Source organism: Typopeltis vanoorti, chromosome 21 (assembly GCF_054136105.1).
Source record: "Typopeltis vanoorti isolate ZY-2024b chromosome 21, IOZ_Tvanoo_1.0, whole genome shotgun sequence".
NCBI classification, from domain to species: domain Eukaryota; kingdom Metazoa; phylum Arthropoda; class Arachnida; order Uropygi; family Thelyphonidae; genus Typopeltis; species Typopeltis vanoorti.
The window spans coordinates 79,891,843-79,919,693 of record NC_143569.1 but is presented as its reverse complement, the minus strand read 5'-3'; the positions used below and the strand labels follow the sequence as shown (position 1 = coordinate 79,919,693).

The following is a 27,851-nucleotide window of genomic DNA, read 5'->3' as shown; positions in this document are numbered from 1 at the left end:
TTATTTATCTTGATCGTCATCATTGTTTTCCATTACGAGACTTGAGTCGATGACTATCTTAGGGAGGTGGATGCAATAAAATCCTTCATACAGAGGTTTTACTGTAAACATCTAGATGAATATTTGTTAGTTTTAATATAATTCACTTTACTGAAGTATATCTGTTAAATGAAGTAGTGCACAGTGCAGCAGTCGATGACTATTTCACTGTAAACAGTTGTAGCTTGCTCACACATTTTGTCTGATGTTGGATGTTTAATGGTATGGTGATAATGCTTCCCGTATTAATAATGCTTTTACTTATCCCTGATTTGAATATAATTATGGAATTTCTCGTGTTCTTTTATCAATTGCTCAGCTTGTCCAAATTTTAAAAACAAAATGTCTGCAAACATTCGTTTTTTACTTTAAAATTCAGTATGAAAAATCAACTTCTTTAAAATATGTACTTTCCATAATATTAATTGCATTTGTTACTATAATGTTTTCTATTGTATTTATGTAGGTTTACATACAATAAAGTAATATATTGCTTTATTCTTTAATTCATTCTATTCATCATCATCATCATTTATTCATGTATGAATAGGGAAATATATGCAGAAATATTCATAAAACAAAAACTCATGGAGATCGAGTTTGTTGGATGAAAGTGAACCAAGTTGCTGTTTTGTGCCAAACGGTAAATGCCAGATGGTTCATGAGCTTCATCTTCAATGATAAATTTCCTTATGTATAGGTCTCAGTCATCTTTCCATTACTCTTGCATGATAATTCTCGTACGGTTCTGCTATTGCTTTGATTATTTTCAAGGGTATGCCATAAATACTGAGAATTTTGAACATCCTTGGTCTATTGATTGAATTAAAGGCTTTTGAGGAATCTATAAAGTTTAAGATTAAGGGGAGGTTTTATCTCTTGCTCCTTCTATCAACTTTCTAAGGCAGTAGATGTATTTAAGTGCTTCTGTTTTTCAAGAAACTTGCCTGATTTTTGAGTAGAAGAGGTTTTACATATGGTTTGGTTCAGTTTAAAAGCATTCTATTATAAATTTTCAGCGTGGTAGGAAGTAGTGTGATTCCTTTGTACATTTTAGGGTTGTTCAGACTGTTTATCCTTTTACAGTTTATTCATTATTTATTTTTTATACGTCTTCCCACGATAGGTTTTAGACCCCTCCCCTCCCCTCAAAGGGCTAGATAATTCAGAAACCTAGTGTCCTAAAAAGCAAATGTTGAATTTTTTTCAAGTCACTTCAGCCTTTCAGTAAGCAGGATGATAGGAGTCTGGTAAGCAGGGTAATTGATGTATATATGCAAATATCAGTTGGTCCAGTATATTCAGGAATTACTGGAACTGTTAACAGGAATAGTTATTCTACATTATTATATTTTTATGCCACTGTAAATATGATAATGTGGATGGCTGTATGTTCCCTAATGGTTATGTCATAACTAGGGAGAGGAGTGCTGTGTATACATCCTGCTACAATTGTGTTGGTCCATTGTTATTAGCCATTGTGAACTTATGTAAGAAAATCTTTAAAGAAAGAATCATAACCCTCCTATGCTGTTAATGTTACATATGTTTATTCCTTTTGTGAGTGGAAGCTAAATATTATTATTATTAACACCTATTCTCCATGGAGTCAAAAGACTCATTACATGTCTTTTTTTCTTGTACATAAGCTTATATGTTGGTTAGACATTTCTCTAATTTTTTAGGAAATGACAATGTAAACTATATTATTAATTATAAAAAGTTTAATTAATAACTACCTATATTTCGACAATGTTACACTGCTATCTTTAGGGATCACAAAACAATGATATGTGCATGCAAACACGAACACTAAGCAAATGAGGCTGAAGAAAGGCAACCAGAGTCAGTCATAGAGTCCTAAAGGTTCTCCCAGCAGGCTAAATTGGTTTGTCTTGGCTGTTGGACTTGATGGTCTTTGAATACAAGCTTCTCAAATTTGAGGCAGTCACATACATCCAAATTTGTTGAGGTTTGGGAAATTTTTCAGAGCTGAGGCTGACTCAAGGAATAATCTTTCATACCTGTACTTGCTGCGCTATAATAATAAAATTACACTGCAGCAAATACATGGAGAATGGAAAGGAATTCCAGTAGCAGTGTACCAGAACTTGTAGAGAGCCTACCGTGACTGGTAATGGCTGTAATAGCAGCGAAAGGAACCTGACCTTGTATTGACAGCAGTGCTGTAGGAACAGAAAATACAAATGATTGCTGTCTGGACACTTTTGGCAACATAGTATATTTATCAAAGTGGTAAGCTTTTTTGTTTGAATATTAAAAAATAGCTTTTTTATATTCTCTTCCCATATCATATTCTGCTGATTATACTAGAACAAAAGAATATTATATTATTATTATTATTATTATTATTATTATTATTATTACGTGACACCTCCAGGGAGTTCAAGGACTCATCGAGGGAGGACACCTACTCTACAGCTCTGTCTCCACCACTCAATCCACCAACTACAACTCATCGCAACTACACCAATACCATCTACCGCCTACCACCACTAGTATTTCCACAGACAATCACAAACATCCATACCCACAGTGGGATTCGAATCTGCAGCCTTTTGGCTGGAGAGCTGATATGCTAACCGCTTGGCCAAGCAGGCCGACAAAAAAAATCTCGCCCAAACAGGGACTCTTAGGTTGAAAGCCTAATGCTCTACTGACTGAGCCATCCGTGCACACGTTAAAATGCAATGCCTCAGTTAGATTTCGTCATCATTTCACGTCTCTCTCGAACCTCGTGAGAGTGTGTATGAGTGAAGGAGGATATCATAAGCATGCATGCTATCCACTACACCAATAGACAGATAATGTTTGATGCACTAGTAAAAACTAAATTTATACTAAAAAACAAGTAGTTCTAAACAATATTTGTTTAGAACTACAAGAGGTATTCAAGATTCTATGTGTTTGTGAGGTTCATTTCAGATGAGACAAACTATATTGTAGTAGAAATGTCTGTAAAAATACAACTAATAAGACTTTGTCCAATCCATGAAATCATCATTGGCTTAATGTCTGGTTATGTGGAAAACTTCATATTTTTCCAAATATAATTTCGAAGAATATGAAGAAGAGCCTCTGAACTTGTATTCAGTAATTCTGCAACAATTTTTTTTTTTTTTTGTTATAAATCAGATTATGCAATTACACAATTACTGTTGTACTAATTTGCAATAAATTAGTTATTAATGTGAACAGTAATACTGAAATCTGCAGAATTACAACAAATATTGAAATTGATGTATTTAATTACTAATGTTAATGGAATCATGGAGTTTACTCCCAGATGCAGAAATTCCAATTTTAGTGGAATTTCCACAGAGTGAGTGTGAGTGACTCTGCTTATGACATTGCAAATGTATGTCACTGAGTATCAGAATTGTGCTGTGGACAGCACAACAGAAACCATAGTGTTACTTTAGAGTGGTGACATATTCAGTTACCAGTAAAGTTCATCCACATTAGTAATATGGCATAAACAGTTGTCGAAAACTGGCGTTTTCTGTTGGGGGGGGGAATAAAGAAGCGTTAATCCGAAAATGGATCATCTAGAAGCATATGAGAAACTTTAACCTGTCCCCCCCCCATATATTCATTTCTATTCTGTGGTCTACCAGAATATTGTGCAAAATATCAGCATTTAAAGCTTTAGTAGAAGTCAGAAACAAATGCTAAATCTAGAAATGTGTTTTCTCCTGAAATGTTATTGTATGCTGGTTTCCATAAATTAAGGAAGAAAGAGAAAAATCATGATAACTCAAAAACTGTGTGATGAATTTTTATGCAATTCAGTGAAAAAAAATATGTTGTGAGATGTGAAAGAAACACCCATGAATAAACTGATCAAAAACATGAAGTCAGAATACGATTGTCAGAGTACTTCAATAAGGAAAGTGGTTTCCTCCCACCTGGCAATACCTCACTCACAATGATGTTTCATACTGTTTATAATAGTATCTAGAAGCTGCTCAGTTGGTAATAACCATTACTCTTGCAAAGCTATCTTAAGTCTCTTAAGGGGAGGAGGGGTATTGAGAGCAGTAACACATCTACCTAGACATCCTGGACATGCTCAATAGTATTAAGGTCAGGAGACCTGCTGGCCAGTCCATGATAGTCTCTTCTTGAAGATAGAAGATATTAGTCTACGAGCTTTGCTTGATAAGAACAAGCATTACCGTCTTGTAGGATAGATGTCTTCCCTATTTCACTTATATATGGACAGACATAGGGGTCTAGGACCTGCATATAGACAAACATAGGGTCCAGAACTTTGTTTCTATAGGTTGCAGTATTCATATTCTGCTAGGAAGCACAAGCAGGTTGGCATGTCTATGTAATGGGATGCCTCTCCAAATGATCGTACTACCTCCACTATAGTGTCCATTTTGTGGATAATAGAGGGACGGTAATGTGTCCCTGGTTCTCTATAAAGTGATACTAGGTGTGCTCTGATCTGGAGAGAATCAGGGACATTATCCCTGAGTTATCGTCCCTCTATATCTGTGAAAGGACACTTATGGTGGAGGTAGTGGTTTGGAGAGGCATCTCATTGGGTGGACACACCTGTAAGTTCTTCCTGCCAGATGTATTAATGCTGCAACTTATAGAGACAAGGTCCTAGCCCCTATGTTTGTTCATATGCAGGTGCAATAGGGGAGACATTTATTCTAAAAGATAATAATTCTGTTATCATCATTGAGCAAAGCTCGTGGAGACCAATATCTCCAAGATGAGACTATTTTATATATGAACTGGTCAGCCAGGTCTCCTTAATGTCTACCTAGAGCACCTCAGACATGCTCAGTAGGATTAAGGAGATCTGGCTGGCCAGTTCATACGTAAAATAGTCTCATCTTGGAGATATTGGTCCATGTAGCTGCTCTCAACCCCCCCCCCCCCCCCCAAAAAAAAACCCTAAGGGAAGAGCTTTGCAGGAGCAGTAGTTGTTATTACCGACTGAGCTCTTGGATATTATATACAGTATGAAACATCATGTGAGTGTTGTGCTGTTGTGAGAGGTGACCACATTCCTTATTGATGCAGTTTGGCAATCTAATTTTCATTTATTATTGAATTAAACTATACATTTACAATTTTTGTGGGTGTTTCTTTCACACATCTTATATTATACTGCTTTTCACTGAATTGCATAAAAATTGTCAATAGATGCTAGTGCAATTCTTGAACCGTTTTACCTTCTTTGATGAGCTACCTTTCTCATATGGTACACCAGGATGCTCGTGTAATTCTGGGGAAGTGAAAATCCATGTATTGTAAATGGAACTAGAGCTTCATACTCCCACATTGAATGCATGATGTGTATCCTTACTTATATTATGCGATTGAACCATTATTTTTTATCCTTGTTATTGTGGTGGAATTAGGAACAGTGCGACACATTTTTTGTGTCACAAAAAATTGGCATTGATTACACCCTGAGACGGCACAAGATCTCCAGCAGTGTGGAAAAGAGAAACCAATTATTACAATACCTCAGTTTCATCTTATCAAAAATGGCTACAACAAAAAGCTGTTTGAATTTCTAAAACAAGACCACCAAATAAACAAGAATACAAAGGAGCAATATCACTCCTTTACATTTCTTCAGTCACAGATAACATGCTGAGGATATTGTGTCAACAATGGATAAAGGTTGTTTTCTTCCCACTGAACAAGATTTCAGATCTCATTAGACCTCTGAAACTGCTCTACTCACCACTCAATCAATTAGGAGTATACAAGATCATTTGCATGTGTGGAATGTACTATTTAGGATATACTGACTGGCCAGTAAAGATACATGTATCAGAACACATTGAGAATACAAAGAAAAAGAAAACATAAATCAGGACTAGCAGCACCTACAATAGAAGCTGAACACTAAGTACTTTGGAGGCATACTGACTGGGATACATTAACTACAGTTTTGCACGAGATCATTCAAAAAAATCATTTGAAATGTTAAAAATCCCACACCGGTGCAACAAAAAGCAAAGCACAATTCTGAAACCTCATCTCATGCAGATCTTGTATGTTCTCATGATGTCACAAACTATCAGGACTTAATATAAGGAGGAGAGGTGATATGATTGAGACTTTTAAACTGTTGAGAGGTGGTTACAGGGTTGACACTGGGGAGTTCTTTCGCTTGGTTGAACAGCAGGAAGGAGTGATGACAAGAGGCCATCCCTGGAAGTTATGGAAGGAAACTGTGAGCAAGAGGGTGAGGAGTGGTTTCTTTGCATGGAGGGTGGTTGAACCATGGAATGCATTGCCTGATAGAGTGGTGAGAGCGAGAACAGTCAATGAGTTTAAGGAATGGTATGATAGACTGTGTGTTTCCTAGGAAGGACCTCCCGCGATGAGTCTTTTGACTCCATGGAGGCCTGAATAATAATAATAATAATATAAAAACATGCATTCTTTCCATTGTTAATTTTTTTTTTTTTTTCAAATATATTTTTCAATTTATGGAGGGTGGGGATTCTTGGAGGCCGTTGAGAAGGGGGTGAGGGCTAGATTTTTCTCTGAGAGGGTGTTGCGTGATTGGAATGGATTGCCATTGGATGTTGTGAGTGCAAGCAGTGTGAATGAATTCAAGAATAAGTATGATAGCTGGTGTGTGTGTAGTATGTGGCCTCCCTCAATGAGTCTCTAACTCCCTGGAGGTCTCTCTTAATAATAATAATTATATACTAATAATTACTGTTATTTGCTTGTTGCTAAACTTATTCATATAATTCATGCCCTTCTCTTACTATGAAGTGTATGATAAAAATACATTAAGCTAGTTGACATCTAAATAAAATTGCTCTATCAACTTTCTCCACATGGAATCGGTACCAGTTAAAAAAAAAAGCACTCCGAAAGGATTGAAAATGCTGTTTTTAATATTTTGTCTCATCACAGAAGCATCTTTAGGAATGGCAAAACAAAACTAAGTGAAACATGTGGGTGAATGCCTAGAATCTTGACTAGAAGGATTCTAGTCAGGATTCTGTAAAATGGGATCTTGAAGAATTAATCCATAGTTATTCCAGCTTGGGTAGTTTTTGATGGTAGCTTCTTAAAAAGTCTTTTTCTTCTAAATTTGCTATGATGGAGCATGTTTTTTTCCTAATTGATTCTGTGCATAGCATCTAAAGCATGGTCTGCAAGACCTGATTGACTGTAGTCATGATTGCAGATGTATTTTTATGTTCGTCTATGCAGATGGTGACCGACTTTCCTGTCTGTCCATAGTATGCCAGCTTGCAGGAATAGTGGACTCTGTTTACACAGGAACTAAGAGGAAGGAGTTGGTCTTTAGTGGAATGGATGAGGGTAGCCAGTTTTAAGTGAGGCTTGAAGGCTTTGCCTGAGATGTAGGGAATGGTGATAGCATTACTAAAATCCTTCTGAAGAGAAGATCATAGAGCAGGGGAAGGATTGATTATTTTTTGATACTATAGGAGCTCTAGCCATTAGATAGGAATGTCTAGTGTATGTGGCTGAGTTCTGCTGCAAGAGAGGGCTCATCGGAATGAAGCTTTTTTATTTTTTTAAATACCACATTGTTGAGGGGGGGGGAAGAATGATGAGAAAGTTTGCCAATATATCTGTCCATATTAGTGGGTTTTCTGTATACTGTGAAATGAGGTTGCCATTTGGGAAGGTGTATTACTAAGGTGTCTAGGAAGGTTAGACTATTGTTAATTATGTTTTCTACCAAGACAAACGTGAATTGGATGGAAAAATTGGAAATCGATCAGAAAAGGAAAAGAAAACAATACAGAATAATAAAACTAGCAACATGGAATGTAAGAGCAATTAATGGAAAAGAGGAAGAACTTATACAAGAAACAGCCAAAAGAAACATTAAAATATGCAGCATAACAGAAACAAAAAAAAAAAGGAAATGGAACAATTTATTTATTTCGTATCCAAATACAAGTGGTACAGTAGTGAGTAAGTGGTACAACATTATTTACAACAAATTAGGATACATTACAAATGAGAACAGCTTAAATTTGGTAGATGAATTATACAGGGAATAATAAGTAAAATATGAAGAAAAAGAAGCTATATGTAAGTTATATACACTAAATATGGTCAGATGTTCCTCCACTATCTTGCACAATCAACTGCTCTTTCTGTGCAGGATATAAGGTCCTCTTTTGTTGCAAGGTGATTGAAGAAGGGGACAAGAAAAAAGGTGTTCCATGGAGTGGGTTGTCCCACACTCGCAATTATCTGGCTCAGTGAGATAGTGAGTCCAGTGAGTTCCAACAATGGAACAATGAACATACAAGACTATATATTTTATACAGTGGAGTAAAAAAAAAAACAAAATAGAGCTGAAGCCAGAGTAGGAATAGTAATATATAAAGAATTAAATGAAAATATAGAAGAATATAAATATATAAACGAAAGAGTATTAACAGTTTGGATAAAAACAGATAGAGGTAAAATAAATATAATTGCAGTATATTATTATTATTTTTACCACCCCAAGACCTCATGGAGTCAAAGACTCATCTGGGAGGTCCTTTTATCACACACACAGCTCATCATACCGTGCCTTGAACACATTCAAACTCCTTGCAGACACCACACTCTCAGGCAAGGCATTCCAATCATTTACAACTCGGCACGAGAAAAACCTGCCTCTCACTCCCCTACTCACACCTTCTTTATACAGTTTCCAGGGATGACCTCTGGTTCTCCTCTGATCTCCTACTATTTTTGTAGAACTTCTCCAGCATCGATCCTATAACAACCCCTTACCAACTTGTAGGTCTCTATCATATCTCCCCTCTTCTTCCTGTCCACCAGACTCTGCAAATTGCATCTTCTCAATCTTTTCTCATACTCGACATTGCAGAGGTCAGAAACTACCTTAGTCAGTCGCCTTTTGACCCTTTTCCAACATCTCTCCATCCTTCTGAAAACCTGATGACCAAATCTGGGCACAATAGTCTGTGTGGCCTAATCAAAGCCTTATACAACAGAACAAGAATCTCCCTACTTCTACAAGTCAGTGTCCTCTGCATCATTCCTAAGTCTTTGTGTTGTCTTCACAATTTTGGCAATGTGTCCCCTAAATTTTAGATCCTTATCCACTTTCACCCCCAGATCTCTTATTTCCTCTACCTCCAACAATATATTCTCACCAAGCATAAATTCTGCATCCCATCTTTGTTTTCCAAATTTTAAAACCTTACATTTTGCAACATGGAACTCACATCCCCATTTCCGTGCCCAATCAAATCTATTCAAGTCTTCCTGTAAGGCCACAACATCTTCACTACACTTCATGGTTCGTCCCAACTTTGCATCATCTGCAAACAACTGAATATCTCCATCCAAATCTTCAAATATATCATTAATATACAAGTTAAACAGCAATGGACCTAAAACAGACCCCTGAGGCACTCCAGTAGTGACTTTCCTTTTCCTGGATATCGCTTCCACATACACAACTTGTTGATACCTATCAGATAGCCAGTCTCCAATCCAATGCACCAATCTAATATCCAACCCCATCTGCTCTAGTTTGACTGTCAACCTATCATGAGGTACTCTATCAAAAGCCTTTCCGAAATCCAAGTATATTACTGTGTATCCTTTTCCTCTGTCCAAGGAAGCAGTCACTTTATTGTCATAAGTAAGTAGATTACTAAAACATGACCTTCCTTTAGCAAATCCATGCTGTGCATCAAAGATAATACCATTGTTATCAACCCAACTCTGGATCCTAGTTCTCACAAGCTTCTCCAACAACTTAACCACAACACCTGACACACAGATAGGCCTATAGTTTGATGCTTGAGTTCGATCACCTCCTTTATGAAGTCGCACAATCTTGCCTTCCTTCTATTCACCAGAATATGCTCTAGAAGAAGGAAGAAAAGAAAAAATAACAGAAGCTTTTAATGAGGACTTACAACAAATAATACAAGAAATAAAACCAAATGAAAAATTAATTATAATGGGAGACTTAAATGCAAGAATAGGAAATATACCAATAAATGGAATCATGGAAAGATTTAATGAAGAAACAATAAACAATAATGGAAAAACGTTGATACAATTCTGTGGAAATTTAATAATGTATTCATTATTAAAAATAATGAATACATTTTATCAGCATAAAATAACTTTTGGAAACACAAGAGGACAGGAATCAATAATAGATTATATTATATGTAACATGCCCATTAGAAATAGAAGATGTTAGAGTGTTAGCATCAGCAGAAATTGGAAGTGATCATAATCTGTTAATATGTAAACTAAGACTTTAACAAGAAATGAGTGAAAATAAAATCTAAAGAAAACAACCAACACAATGCCGAAATAAAATTTAAAATGGAATTATTAAAAGAAAAAAGTATAAAAATATTATACTACAATAGATTAAAAGAAAAGTTTCAAGATAATCCATTAAGCAATGAAGAACATGTGGAAGATAACTGGAAGATTTTTAAAACAAATTTAATAAAATAGCAACAGAAGTATTAGGGATGAAAAAAAGAATAACAAAATCAAGAAGATGGACTCCATGGTTTAATGAAGAGATAAAAATATTAACAAAAGAAAAGAAAGAAAAATATTAAAAATATCTACAAATGAAAACAACAGATAATTGGAATGAATATAAAGAAATAAAGGTGATCAAAAGAAAATAGAAAGCAAAAATCAATTTTGGGAATCATGCAAAAGAACTTGAACATGATTTCTATGGTACACAGAAACAAATATGAAGATTTATTAATACACAAAAGAAGGAAGAAAGAGAATACATCTCAATATTAAAAGTAGAGATAAAGGAATTAGAAAATTATTTTAAAAACCTTTATAACCAAACAGTTGAAACAAAAGTAGAACTAGGTAAACAAACAAATCAAGAAGAAAAAATAAATACAACAGAAACAAAAATTGAAAAATAGAAAATCACCAGGTCTAGATAATATTAATAATGAATTATTAAAAAATGGTAAAGAAATTATAATACAGAGTTTAAATATATAGAATACAAGAATACTTGTCTGTTTGCTTACTTGGGGAAAAAAGGATTAAAACCTAGCTTATAAAATTGCTTGGTATCTTTAACAGAGTTTAAATATATTATACAACCAAATAATAAATACAGAAAAGATTCCAGTAGAATGGAAGAAAAGTATAACAGTACCAATATTTCAAAAAGGAGATAAAAAAAAAACCCAGAAAATTATAGAGGGATAAATTTATTAAATACCTCATTAAAAGCACTAACAAGAAACCTACATAATAAAATAACAAAAGAAATTAATCTATTAGATGAACAACAAGGTTTCAGAGAAGATAGATCATGTACAGATGCAATATTCATAATCAGATAATTGATAGAGGAAAACAATAGAATACAATAAGAAACTATTTATATGCTTTATACTTATTAAATTACTTAAGGAATTTACAATGTACAAATGATATGAATTAAAATTAAACTTTAATCTATATTCCAATATTTCGGCAACGTCACGTTGCCATTTTCACAGGAACTTAAAATAAAGACACATGCAAGTGGGCACTACACACAGTAACTGAGGACAAAGCAGGAAGCTGTTGTTTCTCCTAAAAGTCCTGATGGTGCCCCCTAGCAGGCTATGTAAGTATTCTCGGCCGTTGGGCTGAAGGCCTTCTGATGTAAGTCTCCCAAATTTGGGGCAGTCTCATGTAACCGAATTTGTTGAAGTTTGGCATGTTTCTTAGGGCTGAGACTGATTCCATGATTAGCCTTTCAAATTTGAATGTACTACGGTGTATAACCATGACTTTCTTCCACTGTATTCAGTGGTGAGTATCCAGAGCATGGTCTGCAAGACCAGAGTGGATGTACTGGTGAAAATGGATGTAGTCCTTGTGTTCTGAAATTCTGATATTCTCTCTCCTGCCTGTTTGGCCAAAATAGGACAGCTTACAGCTGCAAGGGACCTGGTATACACCAGGTAGGTCTAAGGGAGGTGGTTGGTCTTTAGAGGAGCAGATAAGGGATGCCAATTTTTTATATGTTACAGATATATGTTACCTCTTGTTACAGACCATATATGTTACATAAGGGACACCAATTTTTTATATATATAAAACATCTCTTATCCGCTCCACTAAAGACTAACCACCTCCCTTAGACCTACCTGGTGTATACTAGGTCCCTTGCAGCTGTAAGCTATCCTACTTTGGTCAAACAGGCAGGACAGCAAATATCAGAATTTCAGAACACAAGGACTACATCCGTTTTCACCAGTATAGCCACTCTGGTCTTGCAGACTATGCTCTGGATACATGCTACAGAATACACTGGAAGAAAATCACAATAATACACCGTAGCAAGTTCAAATTTGAATGACTTTTCATGGAATCAGCCTCAGCCCTAAGAAACATGCCAAGCCTCAACAAATTTGGTTGCATGAGACTGCCCCAAATTTGGGAGACTTGCATCAGAAGACCTTCAGCCCAATGACCGAGAATACTTACATAGCCTGCTAGAGGGTACCATCAGGACTTTTAGGAGAAACAACAGCTTCATCCTCAGTTACTGTGTTTAGTGCCTGCATGCACGTGTCTTTATTTTAAATTCCTATGAAAATGGCAACATGATGTTGCCGAAATATTGGAATATAGATTAAAGTTTAATTTTAATTTATATCATTTGTATGTTGTAAATTCCTTAAGTAATTTAATAAGTAATTTTATAACCAACGTCTAAGCCTCTGTACGAGAATTATATGCTTTATTATACCTGGAAAAAGCGTTTTACAGAATATTAATTCAAGATGTAATAGAAATATTGCAGAGAAGAAAAGTAGCAGAAAACATAATACAAATAAGTAAAGAAATATATGATAATAATAGCTGTATAATAAAAACACAAGGAAAAATAAGTAAAGAGATACAAATTAGTAATGGCATTAGACAAGGAGACTCTTTAAGTCCAACAATATTCAATATTATAATAGATGAAATAATACAAAAAGTTAATAAAATACAAAATACAGGAGTGAAAATAAACAATAGAATAATAAGAACTATATGTTATGCAGATGATGTACTATTAATTGCAGAAAATGAAACTCAGCTACAAATATTACTACATACATTTAATAAAGCAGCAAACTTGTATAATATGAAGATATCAAAAACTAAAACAAAATGTATGACAATATCACATGAACCACAAAGATTCAAATTAGAATTGGAAGGTACTGTTATTGAACAAATAACAAATTACAACTATTTAGGCATACAACTGAACTGGGAAGGAAGGCCACATCTAGAAGTCAGAGAACAAGTTGCAAAAGCTGCAAGAATATTCAGGATGCTTGAACGATCGAAAAATAAACATCTTAGAGTAGAGACAAAAATTAGAATTTATAAAGCAGTATTATGACATATAATGCAGAAAACAGACCAACCAAAGAATAAAATGGATTGAACATGTGGAAAGAAGAAGTGAAGATAGAATAAGAAAACAAGTCTATAATTGAAAACCAAAGAATAAGAGAAGAACAGGAAGACCTAGAAAAAGATGCTATTAAAGAAGAAGTCTTGATTGCAACAGATACTACATCTAATGCATGAAGAAGAAGATGTTTTCCATCTTAAATTGGATTCTAGGGTGAATCCTAAGCCATGTATCTTAGCCTGATACATGGTTTAGGGCACTGAGTTAAGTGCTTGTGTTTCAAAATCTTCCGTGAGTTGGCAAGGGATGAGAGGGGGGTATAATCCAGTAAACATGGGACAGTCGTGGTACTCTACTCTCTAACTGTTCTGTAATTGTTCTTCCAGTGCTGTTTGACTCCATTAACCTCACATGGAATATTTAACTGTAATTTGAGTTTTATTTCGCTTTTTTTTTTTTTTTCATTTATTATGTACCATGATGTTTGACATTTTGTTTGATTATCAAGAATACAAGTAAAATATCGAATTACAACTGAAATGGTTGTATATCACAAAAAAAAAGTAAAAGTGAGTTTAAAATATAACTGAAAAGCAGTGTAGCCAATTCATGAAGGGAAGGTGTGAAGGCTAATTCATCGGAGACATAAAAAAAATAGGAAAATACAAATATCAAAATAAGTAAACTCAATATTTTAAGCTTCCTTATTTATATTTTCCTAATTTCTCTTTTATATTATTGTCTTCTGTCATTCTAAAGAAAGCTCAAAATATTGAGTTTACTTATTTTGATATTTGTATTTTCCTAATTTCTCCTTTATATTATTGTCTTCTGTCATTATGCGATGTTCAAGTATAGAATTAGATTAAAAAAAAAAAAAAAATCAGCTAACGCCTTTTTATTCCCATATAGGGAGTAGTCCCTATAATGAAAGACCAACAAAAATTGAATTGGAAGAGCAAAATGAAATCTCAACAGAAGAAAGAGGTCCTGAAATACTAAAGAGAGAAATAGAAAAAGCAATTAAGGAATTAAAAAGTGGAAAGATAGAAGGAGTGGATGGAATAACTAGTGGAATCCTAAAACAACTGGAGAATAAAGGTATAACAGAAACATGGAAACTCTGCAACCTCATTTACAAAACAGGAGTATGGCCTAAAGATTTCACAGAGAGTATTCTTATACCAATTGAAAAGAAAAGCAATCCTGCTAAGTGCAGTGACTACAGAACTATAAGCATACTCTCACATGCCTCCAAAGTACTGCTAAGAATATTAAATCAAAGATTGTATAATAGAGTGGAGTATTTTCTAGGGGATGATCAATTTGGATTTAGAAAAGACAGAGGAACCAGAGAAGCAATTGGAGTAATGAGGACCTTATGTGAAAGGAATATAGAAGTAAATAAAGAAGTTTATATTTGTTTCATCGACCTTGAAAAAGCATTTGATATGGTGAAATGGGAAAATCTGATGGAAATATTACCCAAAATAGGTTTAGACTATTTTATTAGGTTTAGAGGAAGAAAAAGAATATCATGGTTTGACAACATCAAGACGTGGACAGGAAAGAGCAGTGCACAACTGGTCGATAGAAGATAGCACAATAAGTAGAAGAAGGTTTAGACTGGAGAGACTGAAGGTTAATAGCTGAATTATATATGAACCAAACGGCCATAATAAAGACAAAAGTAGGAAAAACTAAAAAATGTGTGATTGGCAGAGGTGTAAGATGGGGATGCTGCCTGTTACCGACGCTCTTCAATATGTTTGCAGAAGAAATGATAAAAGAAGCATTTTATGAAGAGGAAAGAGGAATCACTATTGGAGGAAGAACAATACAAAATATTAGATTTGCAGACGATCAAGCAATATTAGCTAATACCAAAGATGAACTATGGCACCTAATGCAAAAATTTGAAAATATATGCAAGAAATATGGTATGAAAATTAATACAAAGAAAACAAAAGTGATGAGAGTCTCCAGGAAACCAGAAAATATCAAGGTGATGATGAATGGAGAAAGTGTAGAGCAAGTGAGATAATACAAATACCTTGGTAGTATAATACAAGAAAATGGAAAATGTGACTTGGAAATAAAAGAAAGAATTAACAAAGGAAAATATGCCTTTTATAGTAAGAAAAATTTGTTTATTAATAAAATGAATAAAAATCTAAAGAAAAGGCTTATTAAGTGCTATATTTGGAGTATGACTTTATATGGGTCAGAAACATGGACAATTAGGAAGAAAGAAACTAAAATATTGGAGGCATTTGAAATGTGGTTATGGAGAAGAATGGATAAAATAAAGTGGACTGAAAAAATCACCAATGAAGAAGTATTACAAAGAGTTGAAGAAGAACGGAATTTACTAAAAACCATAAGAAGAAGAAGAAAGCATAACTGGATGGGACATGTATTAAGAGGAGACAGCCTGCTGAAAAGAATGATAGAAGGGAAAATTGAAGGAAAGCGACCAAAATGAAGAAGACGACTAACGATGCTTGATGATATAATGGGAACAAGGAGATATCAGGAAATGAAGGAGGAAGCAAGAGACAGTGTTAGATCTGAAATAGGCGACTTCAAACTTTACTTGACGTCACCATTCCCGAATCTAACAATTAACATAAAAACATACTTGCATACTTATCCTTTTAGAGCAGTATAAATATGTTTTTGTTTATAACAACTTCCTATATGATGAACTGTGAATTTTAAAGTTTTATATCTAAGTGTCTAACATGAATGTAAGTCAGAAAAAGGGGCAAAATAAGAGAGGAATTATTAATGAAATATTGTAATTGAAAGAATGTGTACTATTCAATAACATAGGGCAAAGATCACCCTAAATACTGTAAGATCAGGGAAAGCACCCGCGGGCATCACATCTTAGAAGGCATCGTGACGCATACGTTCCCCGAAACAAGAAGTCCCGTATGTCAATCGGTGAAGTCACCCAAACGGAGACCAATGGGAGAGACGATAAGATATTTCAAACTCGGAAAGGTGGCGCTCTAGGAGAGCGAATAAAACCCGTGACACAGAAGTAAATGAGCCCCGTTTTTTTCTTGTTCCTGAGTGTCTCTCCTTGTGCTCTGAGAGTTTGTCGCAGTTCAGCTCTCATATTTGAGGGCTGACTTACGATAGAGTTCGGTATGACACCGCAGTAGAGTTTCAGCAAGACTAATCGCAGGCCGCGATGAGAAGATCATCGACGTAAATACCTAAGCAGAAAGATAGCGTCCAGCCCAGGCAAGCATGTGTAACCCACGTGGCGGCAAGGTCGAGACTACCAGATTCGAAACAAAGAATGAAGGACGGCAGAAAACCGAAGAAGAAGAAAGAGAATAGATAAGTACTCTCACTTATTCTAGCCCCCTTTTGAGAATTGACTAACATTTAAGAAAACGTAATCTGAAATTTGTATTAAAAGAAAGAGTGAAGAATCAAGATCTGCATAAATGACTATGTTTTCTTGAAGCGAACTTTAAGGACTTTCAACCAGATAGAGATTATGTCATGTTTATTCCGAGAGAGGTTATAAAAATGTGTTAAAGTATCTTAATGCCCAAAATGAGTTGTAATCGTAAAATGTAATATGAATTGAGTTATTGAATTTACTTATATTTTGAAGTAAAGTACTAAAATGCTTTAAGACTGAGAGAGTGAATGAAAGGTAGAGGTTTAACATTCGATTTGATGATCAATTCAACTTGTATTGCATTACTAATTGAATTTAATAAATGTTTTGATTCCTTAATTATATGTGTTTCTGATCATGATGACTGACGCTGACCCTTCATAAAATATCGAATCTAAGAACGTGTGTGTGTGTGGGAATACCCCAATTGAAAGTAAGGACACGACTGCGAATAAGAGTAAAATTATGCCAAAGAGCCCAAGTTTCTAGGAATTAGATTTATATTGTTAGTAGCACCTGATATTCTGTAATTAACCTAAAGGCAGAGTCTATCTCTAACTTTAAGGCTCAGGCTGGCGCAGTAAAAAAAATAAATTTGCCTGAGTGATCAGGATAATCTATAGAATTCAGGGAACGGGTAAACTGCTGGTGACCCTTAAAAGTTAAGTTACATAAGAAGGAGCATAAGAGAGGCAAGACATAAGGCTTAGTTTATTATTAATGTGGATTACATAACAATGACGCAGCCTACTTAACACTGTGACTCATGTGATAGAATTTGATATTGCAACTGTAATAATAAACGCTAAACTTGAATAAGTTGTCCCGATATATCAATGAGAAAGATACAAGATACACATTATTTAGAAGAAGGGACGACACGACAAAATGGCATAGTCGGTAGGACTTTGATTGTATAAGGTTTTAAGTAAGCAAAGAGATAGATTCAAGAAACAGTAAATTAATGTATGATAAGATTAAATGAACTATTTAACAATAGAAATTACAGTTCAACAAGAGGAAATTGGGGGAAGAGAATCTGCTGAGTTATACCATTGGACCTGTCAAGAGACAGAACACTAATGATGATGATGATGATAGGGAGTAGGGAAGGCCGTTTTAGCCCTATCTAACTTTTGGAGAGTGAGTGGGCAGTTTTCCACTGGTACCCAATCAGAGATAGCTGGTCCAAGGCTATTACTAATTAAGCAGCATGCAGTGAAGAGGCAGCTCAACAAGTGCTGCCACCTCGTGGTCCCTAACACGATATGTTTACTGTCTGAAATAATGTGGGTTCTACAGTCGATTTTTTTGAGTTTTATGGGATGAAAAACCTGAATTTCCAGGAGAAAAAACCCTTTTGCCCATGCCAGAGATTGACTAACTCGGGAATGGGTCAAAAAAAAAAAAAAGGCTTAGAAGAATTTCCTCTAGTCACCGACTAGATTCAAAAGCAAGTCTTCCTTTGTGCGGTCAGCGCTATAGTGCGCAAGCGCCACATCCACTGAGCTACACAGGCTTTTAGAATTTGATCTATTCTATAATTTTTCCACTTTTAGTTTTAACTTTTGGGATATATTTTGCTCTGCTTACCATCATAACTTTAATTATTATTATTATTATTATATTTATTTTTTTAATTTAATGTGAGCCCATATTCTATTTTGTGTATCTATTCTCTATTAATTTTTGTAGGGCTCTCTCCCTCTCTCTTAGAAATCAGTACAGTATCATCTGCAAAGCAAATATGCTATTTTTCTCCCTCAAGACTTTCAAAAAATTTCACTGTAAAAATTGAACAGAAAGGAGAAAGCACTAATTTCTGTCTTATATCTTTCTATATTTGTATGGCTGCTGACAGTTTTTTTTTTGTGTGTGCAGTTTGGTTCCAACATATATGGAATATCAGCCTTATAGGATTTCCTGTCCACTTTCTTTATTAATGTTTTTGTTAATTTCTTATGATGAGGCTATCAAATGCTTTATTGGTATCTATAAATAAATAAATAAAAAAAAACATCTTTCTGCACTTTACGAGTTTCATTTTTAGTGATTCTGATATCAATGATACTCTTTCGTTCCTTTGTTTTTCACAAATCTACTTTATATATCATTTATTTTCGATTTTATTCTTTCGCAGTAGTGTTGTTATATGGCTCATTAGGCTTACTGATGTGTAATCTTTACGTTAAATAGTCTCAGCCTTTTTAATGGAAATTTTTGACTTCACTAGAAACACATCTATTTTCATATTATGTAATTAAGCAGTTTTCTTAGTTTGTTTATTCTGCTTTCTATGGCTTTTAGTTTCTCTCTGAACATTGTCTTGACCCAGTGACCCTTTTCTGTCTGGATTTCTTTCATTGCTTTAAATATTTCTTTATTTAGTGTTAGAGGACCTTCTTCCGAGATTGTCAAATTCTGATCTTACTTCTCTCCTCATCTCTGAAAAAGATCTGAAATGTATTCTACCTGCCTTTTGTTAATTTCTTCAGCTTCAAAGAGCATTTACTTATTCATCTTTTATTTATTTATTTTTTTTGGCATATCTCTTGCGTTTGTTTTGTTTCTAGGTCTTTTATTTACTTGTACTTTTCTCTTGCCTCTCTACATTATTTCCTTATTATTTTAAAGTTTTATATTCTGATTTAGTTTTTGCTTGTCTTTTTTTTTTGCTGAGCAAATTTAATATATTTTCATTCATGCATGGATTTCTTCTAAGTAGGCAACATGTTTTGTAATCACTTGGAAATTTTTCCATTCATTTTCTATCTTACGTTTGTTATTGGTTTCCATTTCATATTCTGAATGAAACATATCGAAATGTTCAAAACAACTTTTAATTTTTGTTGCATATTTATTTTTATTATGATCATTTTTTAGATAACTGAAGTCCAGGTGTGGTTTCTTCTTCTAGCCCTTTTTATAACCATTTATGGTTATAAAAAGGGCTTGACAAATGCTCTTGTTCAGTCATCTGTGGCAAGTAGATTTTGCCAGCTGGCACTTAAGTAGCTGTAGACAAAATAGAATTTTTTTTTATTTAATAAAAAGTAACTTTTTAAAATAAAATCTTTTGATTTTAAAAAACCTAGATACAGCACAACTGATCAGTTTTTGGAACATTTATTTTGAAAATTTTGAAGATTTTGAAAATCATTAACAAAAGGGGGGTCTTAGGGACGAGTAGGATTTTGTATACTTTGTTTTAACTTGGTTATACACCTTCCCACATGTCTCCATCTTTCTCTGTTGAAGGCTTCCTGATGCCAGCATTCTTCATTTATCTCCAAGAGATCATCCAGGCATTTGTCCTTCATATGGATGCCGCTGAGTTATTGCCTTTGTCCATCTATTGCTCGTCCTGCCCACCTCCATTTTCTTTTTTGTTGTTTGCTAATATTTCTCTGTCATCATATAGTAAATGATTTAGTTTTTTTTAATATTAATTTTTAATTTTAATATTAATCTCTTTATCACTCCAGTCTAGTCACTCAGGGCATATTCTAATACCGCATTGAATAATTTGAGTGAAATAGTATCTCGTTTGTGTACTCCTTTATATATTTGGAATGGGCACGGATACTAGCAGTTGCTTTTTTTTCATATATTTTGTTTATTAACTGCATATAATTTTTGCTTACTCGATGTTACATAAGGGGCTGCTCCACTGCCAAAAATAGCTTAGCATTTTTTTTTTCTGGCATTAAACAATTTTAGGAACATCATGATTTTTCAGAAATGTTTGATTATACATAAAATAACTTTTATATGTTCAATAACACAAGCAAGTATTTACATATTCAATAATACAAGTTATTGAATGTAAAAAATTTGCCACTTGAAGCATCTTCATTCAGGCCCCAATGAATTTTTAATAGATTTTTTCCCTGTTAATGCATTAGTTTATCATTGATGTCAACCTTTAACATTTCCATACAAAAAGAAAAAAAAATTGTTCTTAAATAGTTACATACTAACAATCTTGTCTTTAAATAATGATATAAAAATATATCTGAATGAGCAATTTTTTTTTAGGAGGATATGAAAGTCGTCGTTCAGATGATGAGCAGAATGAGCATCATGTAGGAAGATCAGATGAAGAAAGTGAAAATGATCAGCGGGAGCATGAAGAACATTCAGAAAGAGAAGAGTCTGAACAGGAGGAAGCAGAAAGGTCAGATAGTGATATGCAACAACATTCAGAACCTGAGGAGGGTTCTGAAATTCATGAAGAGCATAGTGAAGTAGGGCATTCAGACATAGATGAAAAAGTTGAAGAAGAGGAGGAAGAGGATGAAATTCAGCAACATTCAGAGGGTGAAGCTAATGAACAGTCGGAGGATGAAGCTCAAGAGCAGTCTGAAATGGAACAGTCTGATGGAGAGGCTCCAGAACATTCTGAAGGAGAACAGGAACATTCTGAAGGAGAACAGGAACATTCTGATGGAGATATTCATTCAGAAAGGGAACATTCTGATGCAGAAGTGCAAGATATTGAAAGGGAACATTCTGATGCAGAAGTGCAAGATATTGAAAGGGAACAGTCTGACATAGAAGCCCAAGATAATTCAGAAAGAGAACATTATTCTGATGCAGAAGCACAGGAGAATTCCGAAAGAGAACAACACTCTGATGTAGAGGGCCAGGAGAATTCTGAAAGAGAACACTCTGATGTAGAAGCTCAGGAGAATTCTGAAAGAGAACATTCTGATGTAGAAGCTCAGGAGAATTCTGAAAGAGAACACTCTGATGCAGAAATCCAAGAGCATTCTGAGAGAGAGCATTCAGATGCTGAAGTTCAAGAGAATTCTGAAGTTGAAGCACAGTCGGATGATGAAAATGTGCAGCAGAATACTGCACATTCACATTCAGAAAGAGAATCTGATAATGAATACCAACATTCTGACCAAGGAATGAAGTCAGAAAGTGATGTAGAAAGCTCTGTAAAAAAAAGAAGACACAGTGATAGTGAGAATGAAGGACCTAGATCGCCTAAAGGATCTGATGATGAAGCACATGAAATTTCCGAACGGCCACATAAAAAGCTACGAATGTCAACTGAGGATAGTTCACACAAAGAATATGAAAATGATGAAGATATGATTGAAAACCATAAAGATCATGAAGAAAATGTTATAGAAAACTCATTTCATGGTGACAGACATCATTCAGACTCTGAAGAAGACATACAGCCCCATAAAAGAAGAAGACATTCAAGTAATGAGGACAGGGAAGGCAGTGAATCACCAAAAACAAATGCACAAGATATTTTTGGTGAAGATTTAGGTGATATTAGTTCAGATGAAGATAAAGAAGCTAGACAAAAAGAAAGTGGTGATGAAAAAACAGTCAATGAAAATCATTTTCTTCCTGACTTGGGCCAGGAAAATGAACAAGAACAAGATGAGCCTGAGGTGCCTGAAACAAGAATTGAAGTTGAGATCCCTAGAATAAGTACAAATCTGGGAAAAGAACTTCATTTTGTTAAATTGCCTAATTTTCTTAGTGTTGATACCAGACCATATGATCCACAGTGGTATGAAGATGAGATTGATGAAGATGAAGTTTTAGATGAAGAAGGGCGAGCTCGTTTAAAATTGAAGGTCGAAAACACTATTAGATGGAGATATATATATGATGAACTAGGGAATCCTATTAAGGAAAGCAATGCAAGAGTTGTGAGGTGGTCTGATGATAGTTTATCTCTTCATCTTGGTTCAGAAATATTTGATGTTTACTGGCAACCAGTAATGGCAGGTGATAACAACCATTTATTTATTCGTCAAGGGACTGGACTTCAGGGACAAGCAGTTTTTCGCACTAAATTAACTTTCAGACCTCATTCTACGGATAGTTTCACTCATCGTAAGATGACATTATCCCTTGCTGACCGTAATCAGAAAACACAAAAGATTAGGGTTCTTCCTAGTGTCGGTCAAGATCCTGAGGCTCACCGTTCAGAAATGATTAAGAAGGAGGAAGATAGGTTGAAAGCTTCAATCCGTAGAGAAAACAAACAGCGCCGTATGAAAGAAAAATCTCATTCACGTGGTATTACAGCATCTTATTTAGAGCCTGATCGTTATGAAGAAGATGATGATGGTGCTATTTCTTTAGCTGCTATTAAAAATAAATATAAAAAGGGTGGTGCTGCCTTAAGAGAACATCAACAAATTTATTCCTCTGATGATGATGGCTCAGAGGATGAGCAGAGGGCTAGAAGACTTGAACAAGCTAAATCCCTAGATGATGATGATGAGGAGGATAGCGACTTGGATTATTTTGACAAAAAGAAAGCTGCAACTGAAGGCAAAAAGAAAATGGCAACAATTGAGGAAAGTGATGAAGACTAGATGCTATAAATTTGTGACCAATATAAATTTGTAGATAATAAAAGAAGTTATTAAAAAAAAAATATATATATATATATATATATATATATATATATATATATATATGTATTTGCTAATACAATTTTGAAGACAGACTTTTTAAATTGTTAAAAACAAACAAACAAACTTAGGAGCAGCTGTCTAGTGGTATGCGCATTTCATTATTTTTAAAATTATACATTTAATATAAACTGTGCCTATTAGCTTTCTCTAATATTTTACTAAGAAGTAGAGAATTGCAATTAAATATGAATAGTAATTGTTATGAGTATTTGCTATTCAATATTTGAATTAGTTGTAATCCATGGTCAGATTTTCTCAGATTTCAAGTTAAGAAATATTTATAAACGAAGTTGTATGATTAATGGTACCCTGCATCCCAAAGTTTTTTTTTCCTCTGTTTGTTACGTTTTATTTTGTTAAATTTTATCTTTAATGACAGGTTTTGTATATGGAAGGTTGCCTGAAGTAGTAAACTAGTGTATGTGGACTAAAAGCTGGGAGGAACTTCATAATATTTATTTTAAAGGCACTTAATAATTACTGAAAGTTTTTAAAAATTAAATATTCTATTTAAAAATGTTTCAGGGAAGGGAAAGGGAACTTTTTTTCATTGAAGGGCAAAAATTTTCAGAAGGAAGTTTTTTATTATGTGAAAATTCACTCCAAAGAATTGCAGTCAAGCTGTGGACCCATTTTACAGCTGAACAAAGTTCTCCCATTATTACATTTGCCAAATTTTAAAAACTAACTGAAGTATGTTAAACAGATAAAATAAGATATTAAAGATAAAACTGAAATATAATGTATTGAAATATTTTTATAACAACACAGTCAATATGTTTTATTTTTTTCTAATGGAATGATATATAATGAATTTATTTATCAAATGAATTAATTTTTAATTTTATATTTTGATATTCAAATCTTAAAGTAAGTAAAGCAGTTTTGAGCCAGTTGAGTATGCTAAAAAGTATGTATTGACTTACAGAAGGTTGCAGTTTTACACCCTTATTCACTGAGAATAATCAGTAACAGATTAAAGTAGTCATAGATTTCAGGTGTAGTGTAAATTAGAGATCCCTAAGAAAGAAGACTTTTGAATAAAAATCCTAAATTTTGACAGTAACAATTTTGTAGGAATATATAGAGTGGGGGGGGGGATATATTAATTGCGTATAAACATGTGGACAGACTTATGTGTTTGTCGAACATGTTGTTTATTTTTTAACAGTATATATTAGAACACAGAAACTAAGTAAATAACTTATTGCTGATATTTCGCTGGTGTTATAACCAGCATCTTCAGAGCACAAAAACACAGTTTGTCACAATATGCGAGACTATAACAACATGTGTAATCAACAGACTAGTTAAACAAAATTGTAGCAGCAACACAAAGACTAGAGTCCTGATTTTTGGTACCCTCTATCTGAAAAAAAAAAAAAAATTGTAGCTATCACATAAGACTAGAATCCTAAAAAAAAAAAAAGGGTACTAGTTTTTTCTTAAGATGACTGTCTCCCAGATCTTAGGCAAGTTAATACAGCCATATTTGTTGAGATTTGGAGTGTGTGTTTCAGGGCTTCTGTCGCCAAGAACAATCTCTCCGACTTGTAAGAGCTTCTGTGTAGTACTTTTGTGTTTTTCCAGTTGATCCTGTGTGCAGGGGTATCCAGAGCATGGTCTGCTACGCCCGACTTGCCATGGTGATAATTCCGGACGTATCTTTTGTATTCGCTGATGCGGATGTTCACAATTCTTTCTGTTTGACCGTAGTAGGCTTGATTACATGAGCAGGGTACTTGGTAGACTCCTAGATGTGATAAAGGGGGAATGCTGTCCTTGGGTGAGCGGTTAAGGGTTGCTAATTTGCTACATAGTCTGAATGTAGTGCGTAGTTTATGTTTATTAAGAATTCTTGAAATCTTATCGGATGTGCCTTTAATGTATGGGATGGTGACTGTTTTGTTGTAGTTCTCTGTGGTGGATGGTGGGAGGGGTTTCTTAGGAGCGTTTAGTATTTTGTATATTCAAAATACTAAACGCTCCTAAGAAACCCCTCCCACCATCCACCACAGAGAACTACAACAAAACATTCCCTATCCCATACATTAAAGGCACGTCCGATAAGAATTCTTAATAAACATAAACTACTCACTACATTCAGACCATGTAGCAAATTAGCAACCCTTATCCGCTCACCCAAGGACAGCATTCTCCCTTTATCACATCCAGGAGTCTACCAAGTACCCTGCTCATGTAATCAAGCCAACTACGGTCAAACAGGAAGAACTGTGAACATCCGCCTCAGCGAACACAAAAGATACGTCCGGAATTATCACTATGGCAAGTTGGGCCTAGCAGACCATGCTCTCGATATCCCTGCACACAGGATCAACTGGAAAAACACAAAAGTACTACACAGAAGCTCTTACTATCATTTTTTTGGGGGTCCTGATTGAAATAATCTCATGAATGATGCACTACCAGTCCTCAAGATATAAAAACTTTCATAAGTAAACTCAGTTTTAGTGTTTCAGTAGTTAATTATTATATACAAGAGATGATAACTGTGAGTAATTGTGATCGATTAATATTTTGCACTCTGGCACACTGCATCAGATAAACGAACTAACAGGAACACTGTGGCATGGTGCCTTAATACAAAACTTATGCCAGTTATTGTTAAGCCATATTCTAGAATCACTGACTATGCTTATTACAGGAATCATTAAGATCAAAATACATCCTGCTTAACTCCAATTCCAAGTTGAATATCATTGATCTGCTGCCTTAATTTTCTCTGAATTATTTTATTGTTCTTCAGACCTGACATTATCTTGGTCACCTGCCTTCAGATCCTTCCACTACTTTCACACTCTCTCTCATTTCAAGACAGTCAGGTGATAAAGTCTGAGCGCTAGTTTTTGAAATGCCGACATAGCTTTTGATATGTCCAGATGTGGTCATATCAAAGTTTTGTAAAGAGAGATAATAACCTTAACATTTTATTTCAACTATGAAACAATTTCCTTTCTGCTACTTTTGCAATATGTCCTCTGACCTTTAAGTCCCTGTTTGCCATCCCCTCCACACACACACACACACACACACACACACACACACACACACACACACACACACACATACAAACCTAATATCCTTGGTCCCACCAATTTCTTGAGTGCAGTTCCATCAATATCACACACACCTTGCAATATTTTTAGCTCAGAGTGCTTAACTTGACACTTTGCCACATTGAATTGGCAACCATTGTCCATTGCTTACTTATATTTGTTAATATTTTCAAATTCTCCAAGATATCTGCATCATTTTTATTTACTGTTGGCCTCCCCAATTTATCATAATCAAACAACTGAATATTACCTTCAAATTATCCCCAATATTGGGGATGTGATTTGTATAATGTTATTTAAAATTTTGTACTGAACATACAAATAGCAGCACACCTAGTACAGAGTCTAGTTGCATACTCATAATGCTATCACTTGCTTTCTCCTTGATTTTGCTTCAATAGTAACATCTATTTATTGCACTAGTAATACAAATTGCTCCTTCTTTGCTGAGGAGTATATTTTTAAAATATATTGTGTTTAAAAATCTTAAGATATACTGATTTGAAAAAAAAAATGAAATTATTATTTTTATATAAAGTCAAATCAGCTAATGCCATTTATTCTTTTAAAGGGCGTAGGCAAGGCTGTTTTAGCTGTATCTAACATTTTAAGAACTGATTGGGCAGTTCAGTCTCACTGCTAGCTAGTCAGAGTAGTTATATTAGAATTTTTTATGCACTCTTAAGGCCCCCCATCCTTTTCCTTGCACATACAGGATGCAGCTATAAAATAACAGAAAATTGCCATGCAGAAATATGGTAATATTCTGAATTCTTCAACATACCTACTTTTGAAATCAGGCAGAATATTGCTATGGAACTTGTATGTAATCAGCAGATCCCATGCAATTGTGCAACAGAAAGAAAAGTTGCTCTGGAAAATTTGAGTTTCACATTAATTGCTTAATTGCTTTCTTATTTTTGTGTGTGTGTTGGTGACTTCAGAAACTAATGCAGAATATACACAATATTTCACAAGGAAGTTGTGGCTTTCTATAATTTAAAGTAAATATATAATAATCATCAGAGGAGATTGCTTTTCATAATTCTTTCATTGTTTTATTGTCAGTCGGGTTGAAGTAAAATATGATGTTTTTCACTTTCTCTTAACTACACAACTAATATTTTTATACAACATTAGAAGACAGAACCAAATTAGGCTTTAGATCTTTTGCTGTAACAATTTCATTTGTTTCACTTACTCTTCATGCTGTGTCATACTGTTAAAATAAGCTGTTCATAACATTCAAAACACCTAAGCCTATCAACTAGATTCGTAAAGGCAAGGATATTTCAAGGATGCTTGTATAGACTTGTGGCAGTTTCTGATTATGTGAAGCTAGATTGCCAGAAGAAACACCATTGTTGGTTCAGTTTTCTAGTCAGAAAAAGACTTTTTTTAAGCCA

At 34.5% G+C, this 27,851-nt stretch overlaps 1 protein-coding gene across 2 annotated transcripts in view; it reads left to right on the top strand.

The window, feature by feature from the left end:
• LOC150095027 (uncharacterized) overlaps nt 1-24,362 on the top strand; it is a 152,891-nt gene extending 128,529 nt beyond the window's left edge. The window contains exon 7 of one of the 2 annotated variants that reach the window (XM_090410926.1): nt 20,949-24,362. In XM_090410926.1, the coding sequence (XP_090267052.1) occupies nt 20,949-23,266 (2,318 nt within the window). In that variant the 3' untranslated portion in view covers nt 23,267-24,362. The remainder of the gene's footprint in view (nt 1-20,948) is intronic. The other variant, XM_090410925.1, reaches the window with a different exon arrangement.
• Nucleotides 24,363-27,851: the final 3,489 nt, after the last annotated feature.